The 9,373-nt window shown below is 42.8% G+C and overlaps 1 protein-coding gene across 4 annotated transcripts in view; it reads right to left on the minus strand.

Annotated features, from left to right (window-relative positions):
- Positions 1 to 2,603: 2,603 nt before the first annotated feature.
- The window catches only part of SLF2 (SMC5-SMC6 complex localization factor 2), a 61,189-nt gene continuing 54,419 nt past the window's right edge, over positions 2,604 to 9,373 (minus strand). For 3 of the 4 annotated variants that reach the window (XM_017531233.1, XM_017531234.2, XM_017531235.2), the window contains one exon: positions 4,813 to 8,090. In XM_017531233.1, coding sequence (XP_017386722.1) covers positions 8,055 to 8,090 — 36 coding nt within the window. In that variant the 3' untranslated portion in view covers positions 4,813 to 8,054. Of the gene's footprint in view, positions 2,864 to 4,812; positions 8,091 to 9,373 lie in introns of those variants that run through there. The other variant, XM_037739520.1, reaches the window with a different exon arrangement.

The following is a 9,373-nucleotide window of genomic DNA, read 5'->3' on the forward strand; positions in this document are numbered from 1 at the left end:
GCGGCCCTGATAATCGCCCCCTGGTGGTGGCCTCTCCACCCTGTGCATCCTCCACATGGCTTATAGACGCGCACCATCCCCTGTAACCCTAAGACTCCTCCGGCTTGCCTACTGCTGGGGACGTGCAAACCTGTCCTGACGTTGCGGGGTTGGCAGACCCTCTCGGAGGGCCTTCTGGCCTGTCCTCTAACCTGGACCTCACTCCCTGCGCTCTTGCCACCCGCTTCTGCTCTCGGCCTAGAGCAGGGAGGGAGGGCTGCGGTAGTGGAGACTGGGCGTTGGGGGAAGCTCTGAACACAAGGCAGGGGCTTGATTCCCAGCGTCAGGGGCTGTTCAGCTTGAGGTGTGTGTGGGGGAGATGGGGTCAGGCCTGAAGGGGTTGAAGTAACAGCTTGACCTGAAAGGCACACAGAAAATGCTTTTTCTGGATGAATGAGCTACAAGCATTCGTACCTGTTCACTCACCAAATCTTAACCCTAACCCAGGCTCACCTCAGGGACTGGGTCATTCAAACACCTGCCTTCCTCCAGCTCATCTTGGGCACCATTCTTATCCAGAACTTACAGAGCACCCTTCTAAGCAATCGAGTACCCTGTCCTTCCCAGATTCAATCATCTTACCCAGCAGTCATCTAGGAAACCCCTCACAATCAACTCCCCAACTCCTTTAACTCAACTAGGATGGTCCTTTTTTCTGTGCAAACTTGAGTCCTGCCTCCTTTCATAGGTCACAGCCTATTTGAAATTAGCTCCCATAGTTCAAACAAAACCTGCGTTCAGGACCTGACCCGGCCTGGTCCTTCCTGCTCCATCCATGACAGTATTAATGTGGGCCCAAGAGATGGACCAAAATGATAAAGGCCATAGGAACGTATGTGACTGACTCTTGCACGTGCCTAGGAGTCAGAACGGGATTCAAGTGGCACATTTAACCAAAGGAACCTTGCGAAAGACACTTCATCCTTCTTTCTGGATTCCCCAAAGCTCACAGTTTGGCACTGAATCATATACAATCTTGTAGTTTGGATGGCTGCGACTGCAGACTGCTAGACAGCAGGGCCCACATCACAGTTCCACCTCCCCCAACACTCTGCAAATAGGATGTGTGTGGCAGGGAGAGGGAAGGCAGGTGGGGAGAAACACAGTAAAAAAGTGCATATCCACTTTTACAAAGAATATCCTGCTTCATTTTTTTATTTGTACCCTTATCCCATCCTGAGGAATTAATAGCCCCATTTTAGGGATGGGGAAACAGGCTCTAAGACATTAAGTAACTTGCCTTGAAATTCATTCTCATGTTTACAGAGAGGACAATCAAGATGGGAAAAGTCTGGGAAGGAGGAAGCAGGTTAAGCCTGAAGGGGAAATACCACTGGCTAAGATGGTAATGTTCAAGCTTATGCACAGGCTTGTGTTGGGGCACTAGGGAAGGGGTATGAAAGACGGTAGTGAGTTTGATTTGATGAAATGGGAGGGTTCCAAGTGGGAAATAAAAGGGAAAAGTGAGCTAGTGGTTTGAAAAAGACCACAGAATAAAATCCTGAAAGAGTTGATGGATTGAGTAAGGAAGGCTGAGCTGGGAAGACCAGTAAAGGCAGGGCTAAGAAAGAGGAATCTGGAGTTCTTATCAGAAAGTGGGTTGGTGGTAACAGCAGAGGCAGGGCAGGAAGACTGCTAGCCTCTCAGTAGCAGATGGGAGAAGCAATTAAACTGGAGGGGCCCAGGTGATCCGCCCGCCTCAGCCTCCCAAAGTGCTTGGATTCCAGGTGCCCTTTCTTGACTTCAGCCTAGGGAATGGTTAGCACAGCTTCCCAAATGTTCACAGAACCTGCAGTGCTGACTTCAGATACCTCTGGAGGTGGGAACTAAGCCAATGTGGTAGGTTCAGTATCTCACTCACGTTATGAGCCAAACTTTGCTCCTCTCAGGTGCTGATGGCAAACTCAGACATTGTTAAATGAGCAAAATGTGTGATTTCAACTATCACTGGGCAGTTACTACAGTACTTTTCATACCAGACCACAATCCATATCCTTCTGCTATCCTCCCAGTGAAATCTCTGAACCTAATGAGAGTAAGAGATGTAAAGGCAATTAATGGAGCTGTCTATAGGAAGCCCTTTTGATTGACAGTACATCTCTCTGCAAATTCAGCTGATAAAATATGAACAGGGGAATATTGACAGTGGAAATCAAATAAAGAAATTAACCCTAGCCCAGCCATAAATTTGCACCCTGGTACACAGGCAGGTCATTCTTTGAACAGGCTGTTACTCATCCATAGTCACTACCCTGGCTGCTTCACAGGGTGGCTGTGAGAGGATCCCATTTGGAAACCTTCTAGAGAACTTTATACACACAGAAACGTATGGGGTTTGTTTTTGCTAGGCTATTTTTCCCAACTTTGCTGTAAGGAAGTGGCTGAGGGTAGTGCTGGCTGATTCTCAGCCACCTACACAGCAGACTTTGCACAGAACAGTTACTCACTGTAGCAGGGATCCTAGGTGAAGGGGGTGGGTATGAATTCCTGAAACTGGAGCAGGTTCCCGGAGGCACGAGAACTGTGGCCTAGTCAAACTGTCCTGCTTCCAGTTCAGTGTGGCAGCATTTCTGTTCCTGCTTCGCCATCTCCATCTCTGGTTCGCCCGGCACTTTCCCTTTAGGTGTTGTGATCTTTATTTTGGCCACATATGCAGCTGAGGTGCTTCTTCTATAGGGGCTGTCACCAGTGAAACAATACGGAAGTCTCACAGTTCCACTGTGCCTCAGAAGCCTGTTTTGCCCGTTACATTTTTCTCCCAGCCTGTCGTCTTGGAGTCAGACCCAAAGCTGGGCCTTCTGGTTTGCCCTCTTTTGGCTTCAGCCTAGGGAATGGTTAGCAAGGGAAAGGAAGTGTCAGGACATTTCTACAAATGCTGGAAAACCACCACCCATCACCAATTTCTCAGCTTTAGCATGCTGGCTTTTAAAGTGAAAAAAAAAATTTTTTTTTTTTTTTTTTTGAGACGGAGTTTCGTTCTTGTTGCCCAGGCTGGAGTGCAATGGTGCAATTATGGCTCACCACAACCTCTGTCTTCCAGGTTCAGGCAATTCTCCTGCCTTGGCCTCCCGAGTAGCTGAGATTACAGGCATGCAGTACCACGCCCAGCTGATTTTGTATTTTTAGTAGAGACGGGCTTTTTCCCATGTTGGTCAGGCTGGTCTCAAACTCCCAACCTCAGGTGATCTGCCTACCTCAGCTTCCCAAAGTGCTGGGATTATAGGTGTGAGCCACCATGCCCGGCCTGAAAATTTTAATTTAAAAGAAAAAATCAGCAGAGACAGCTGGACAGAGAAGCCTCTGGAGCTCCCTGTGTCCAAAGGAATAGGGCACACTTACAACTATAATTTTTGGAGATATGGTTTGCTCAGATGTCTGTACACCCTGAGGTGTCCACTTAAGATCAATTCTGTCATCAGAGAAAAGCCTCAAGTTAGAGCATTTGAGTTCTTGCTCTATGCCAGGCACTGTACTAAGCACTTTTTGTGTACTTAGTCCTCACAAACCCTGAGATAGACACCGTTATTATTTCTTTTAACAGATGAGGAAACAGGCTAAACCAGTTAAGTAACTTGCCAGAGATCAAAAGGCTAGTGTGGTGAATTGGGGATCTGAGATCAGGCCTTGGGGCAAGGTCAAGACCCTTAACTTGCATAAGGTTGTGCTGCCTGCCCTCTAGTACTTATTGCAATGTCTGCTTCTGCCCGGGTTGTCATCCCCTCATCCCTCCGCCCCACTGTCAGAGAAAAATGCTCCCACTGAGTCTCTTTATAGCCATCCTGTCAGAAAGGAGAAAAAAATACTGGCATGGTTTTGGAACTCAAGTCCTCTAACCATGCCTAGGCCTTCTGAGTTCAAAAGTTTCTCCTATGAGGTGTCAACCTCTGCCTCCCAAGTTGGCATACCCAGAACTGTGTCGGCCTGGCAGGTTGGAGGTGATCTCAAGCCCTGCTTTTACATTGTACAGCTTCCTCTTTCTTGGTCCTGGGCTCAAGAACAAGGGAGTCAGAGGCTGGGTGCGGTGGCTCATGCCTGTAATCCCAGCACTTTGGGAGGCTGAGGCAGGTGGATCATGAGGTCAAGAGATTGAGACCATCGTGGCCAATATGGTGAAACCCCACCTCTACTAAAAATATGAAAATTAGTCAGGCATGGTGGCGCATGCCTGTAGTGCCAGCTACTCAGGAGGCTGAGGCAGGAGAATCACTTGAACCTAGAGGTGGAGGATGCAGTGAGCTGAGATTGCACTACTGCACTCCAGCCTGGCAACAGAGTGAGACTCCGTCTGAAAAAAAAAAAAAAAAAAAAAAGGGGAGTCAGGTTAAGGGTATTTGTTTCTAATTCTCTTTGCCCAAGAACAGAAAGTATTTTAATCTGTATACCAGCAGATAAGATTCATGATAGCTCTGTGTCATTCACCACCAAATCCTTACTCAATGAATCCTAAAAAGAGTGCCTCGTATGTAGTTGAGACTCAATTAACTGTGAGAATGAATTAATAGTGGAATGAGCATACTGAATGAGATAAGAAGGAGATTACTGAATTCCTAATTGCAAAGTATACAGCAATTAACTGGGTTATATAAAAGTGAACTGTGTACAATGGTGGCTTTATGTTTTCTAGAAATAGGAGACAACAAGCTAAAACACTGGAAAATCCAAAGCAAGAGGAAGAAATGTTTAAAAACCAGGGGGTTGGGGTGGTGTGAGGGAACAGGGCATTCCAGATAACTTAGCCTCCCCAACTCCCAAACAAATACCACCAAACACATGTTCAAACTGAGAAAAAGCAGTTTTAATAGCGCACACACATATTCATAGGAATTTAACAAGATGTAGTATAAAATCTTTAAAAAAATAAAAGGAAAGAAAACAAAATCTGTATTTACTGCCTAAGAGCTGGTGGAGTAGTAACTGGCTGACAGGACTGCCCAGGAAAAACAAATGCACAGATAATGAGGTACACCAACACCGTTCACGAGTAAGGAATGACCACAGATCACGCTAGCTGCTCCACACGCCCAGCCACCTGTACCCTACTCTTGCCTCCTTAGAGACAAACCACCACAGTCATCCCCTAATTCTCCAACTTAGTAGCTTGTTTAACGGGCTACCTCTTAAAATTTTTATTTTTCATTTAAAAATTACCCTTGGCTTAAAGACGCCACACATTATTACTGGCCAGTCCCCACCAATTATATTTGTTTTAATAAAAATAAAAATGCAAATATTCCAACTAAGTCTGGATGATAATGCACCATTTTCTATCTTTTACATTTGAGCAGATTTTTGTGAAGTTGAAAGCAGGCTACTATTTGCACTTCAAAGCAGAAACAAAATGCCAACCTTCCAAAGGGTGACAAAGGCACCACTGCCATTAGGAGATAGAAAATGTACAAATGCTGTTACTTTACGGCTACATCGATGCATTTTGTGCATGGAGAGCCTCTTCACTTAATGTGATAAAACTAGTAGAATTATATTTTCAGATAACAAGAAAAGCAGTTAGAAAAGACAGTTACACACAAAAGCATAAACACTTAACAAGTACCTTAATGTGCAGCTTGCAAGATAGGTAATAAGTTTGCCATACATATCCAGAAAATTAGACAAGGTGATTTTTGGCACAGTAATATTGCCAAACACACCACCACTCAGTGCAAGCTTTGTTTGCCAAGTCCCCAAAGTGGCCTGACATTCTCTGTGCAATGAGCATTTCTCCCTCTCTACCACCCCATTCACTGGGCAATAGCAGCAGAAGGGAGTCAAAGCATGGGGACTCGAGGGAGAAGAAAAATACTTGATTTGGAAGAAAAATCATGGGCTACTTGTGCTAAAAGAGAGTTACAAAACTTTCATGAGAACCCAAATGCAAATACTGACTGGACTATGACCTGGAGTCTGAATACCTCTACCAGAGTCATAAATATAAGGGCCTAAACTCACATCTGGCCATTTATTTTAAAGGGACAATTAAGTATTTTTTTTCTAAAGGAGAAATACAATTACAAATAGATATATATTTTTCTTATTGGAACTGTTAAATAAAAATGTATCAAAGTGGTTTTAAATTTGATGGGCAGTTATCTGTTGAAACTGCAATACAAAAGGGTCATTAAAAAAAAAAACACCTGAATAACCCATTTGTCCCCCCATCAATGTACACAATTAGAAAATATTTACACACTGTAAATTACAAGCGATATAAGCAGTATTTTATACTTTGAGATTTTGTACACTTTACACAATGCAAAATGAGAAAAATATGAACACGTATAAAATTACACACAAATAATGTATCTACAAAGGATTAAATTACAGAATGAAAGCCCGCATTGTTGGGCAGATAGATGCCAGAGTTTCAAGCTTCTGTCAAATATAACTCTTTGTATCTATCTCTTTAACCATAAATGGCATTTTGTAACAATACCCTTGAGAGGTAGCATCAAGATAATAAGATTCTTACCAGTAAACAACACAGAATAAAACTTTTGTTGGTCTGACTCTTGGAGCCTCAATCAGTTTAGGTTCTTGGAAACTGGATTTACTTAGTCTTCCCTATAAAATCTCTGACTGCCCAATGCTTGACATGAGCTCAAAAGTTACTGATGCTATTTTAAATGACAAATTTAAGACAAAATGCTTTTGACTCCTAAGCCTCAATTTAGAGGTAGAAAGTATTTTCCTCCCTCTCAAACGACAAGCATCAAGTCCAGTTTCCGTTCCCTTCCATCACCTTTCCCCCCACAACTGCAGACACTAGAGCACTCAGGAGAACAGGTCACTCAAGCCAACACTGAAAGAACAACAAAAAAAGTTGGTATTCTTTCAGGAAATAAGCCCTCCTAAAAGGGACACCTAGTCAATAAAATAATTTTTTTTAATTGGCCAGTAAGAGTTTGTTACTACCCCTGGGCTAAAACCAGCATGTGCACTTCCACTAACCCTCTACCATTGAAACCAAAGGATGGCTTTCCAGTGTTTTAAGAATTTAAAGCAGCTGTGGTTTTGAAGTACAACAACTTCAAGATATAGGCGCGTGCGCGCGCGCACACACATACACACACACACACATGCACGCAGGCACACACAGACACAGTGTCCCAAAGAATGAACACCATTCAGGTCTCTGCCGAAGTTACATACTCATGGAAACAAGGTTGTTGGAAACTTGTCCAGATCTTTAGGCTTTTACAACATAGACTTCTGTAACATGGTTACCAAGAGCCAGCATTCTAAGATTTAGCCAAGATTCTAAGATTTAAACAGTATTTAAAATATATGCATTTAAAAGAAATCCAGAACAAACTACATATGAATGTTCTGGCATAAAAACAGAGCCACTACCTTAGAGCTTACTCTTCCCCTTAAGGGGATCGGACAACATATCAAACATCTGTTTCTCAACTGTTTGTTAAATGCATTTTTAAAACACATTTATAATCTTGAGTAATGAAGGAAAATGCATGGACTGAAACCTCCCTGTGGTTTATAGAAGTTACAGAAGAGATTTATGCTTTTTCTTACTAAACTCAGTTTTAAGCTTTCCCTTTGTGTCCTAAAATAACCAAGAGGGAAAATGAAACCCAACTGGAACTTGGTCTTGATTTCCATGTCCAGCTTCTCAAGCTGGTCCAAGCTCTTTCTTATATATTTCCTGTGATTATGCAAGTGACAAAAATACTATCTAAAAATGATAATTGGCTTATAATTTAATAAGAGGAGTTACTGGGGCAGTTTAGACATGTGACTATTAGCTGCTTCTACCCCTCCCCTGTTTTAATAAGAGTCTGCTCTTTTAAAAGGTCAGTTGCCTTAACAATTAAGCAGATCACATTTCATATCTGCTTCAGAAATGGCAATTTCATTACCAGCTTCATACTAGATATTCAAGTGGCATATTTGCTGTATATTTTCTTGGCATTCCGTTGGATTCTGTAATAATTCTTTCTACTCCTCTAGGAAAGGCTCTTACTGAATTTCTCTTGGTTGATATTTTTGCTGCTGTACTCCTATTAAGAATCTGGTACCCAGAAGTCATGAAGCTGCCCCTAAAAAAGGGAAGGAGAAAAGAGAGGGTGAAGGAAAATTTAATCAGATTATGAACTAATCCTTATAAAACTACTAATCATCAGACAATGGGTTTTGACAAGACAAGCAATAAAATCTTTATATTGATTTCTCTGAAAATTTATGGTAATCAGATTCAAATTTCACATTCAGCAGTCAAACAAGAAAAAACAATATAAAGTAAGTGCAGGGTGTTTTTCCCACCACTGCACAAACGGAGGGACTTAGTTAAGCAGATTAAGTAATGTTAAACTGATTAGTATAGTTTTGCTATTAAATTATTTTCTGTGTTTTTTTTTTTGAGATGGCGTTTTGTGCTTGTTGTCCAGGCTGGAGTGCAATGGCGCGATCTTGGCTCACTGCAACCTTCACCTCCTGGGTTCAAGCAATTCTCCTGCCTCAGCCTCCTGAGTAGCTGGGACTACAGGTGTGAGCCACCATGTCTAGCTAATTTTTGTATTTTTAGTAGAGACGGGGTTTCACCATGTTGACCGGGATGGTCTCAATCTCTTGACCTTGTGATCTGCCCTCCTCAGCCTCCCAAAATGCTGGGATTATAGGTGTGAGCCACCACACCCAGCCCTATTTTCTGTTTTAATATCATGTCAGTACATGACAACCATTAAAAGAAAATCTATTAAGGTTAGAAACAAATACAAAAACAACAAAACATAAGTTTAAGATTTCTCAAAAACTTCAAATAGAGAGATTGCTTTATCTAGTTAATATTCAGTGTTCCTGTTTTTTTTGATATAAAACATAAGCAACTTCTAGGCCCTGGCTACTCAAAGTTTAGTCCCCCGGACCAGCAGCATTAGCATTAATTGGAGAACTTGTTAGAAGTACAGAATATCTCAGTTCTCACTCCAGATCTATGAGTCAGAATTCATATTTCAGCAAATTCCTAGTTGATTCCTATGTACATTAAAATTTGAGAAGCATCATTTTAGAGAAGTCTATACCAGTTACTCTGTAAACAAGCAGGGTAGCACACTTACTAGCAGGTGTTAAAAAAAGAATGTCCCCTGGGCGGGCGCGGTGGCTCAAGCCTGTAATCCCAGCACTGTGGGAGGCCGAGGCGGGTGGATCACGAGGTCAAGAGATCGAGACCATCCTGGTCAACATGGTGAAACCCCGTTTCTACTAAAAATACAAAAAAAATTAGCTGGGCATGGTGGCGCGTGCCTGTAATCCCAGCGACTCAGGAGGCTGGGGCAGGAGAATTGCCTGAACCCGGGAGGCGGAGGTTGTGGTGAGCTGAGAT

Source organism: Cebus imitator, unplaced genomic scaffold (genome assembly GCF_001604975.1).
Source record: "Cebus imitator isolate Cc_AM_T3 unplaced genomic scaffold, Cebus_imitator-1.0 Scaffold71, whole genome shotgun sequence".
Lineage (NCBI taxonomy): Eukaryota > Metazoa > Chordata > Mammalia > Primates > Cebidae > Cebus > Cebus imitator.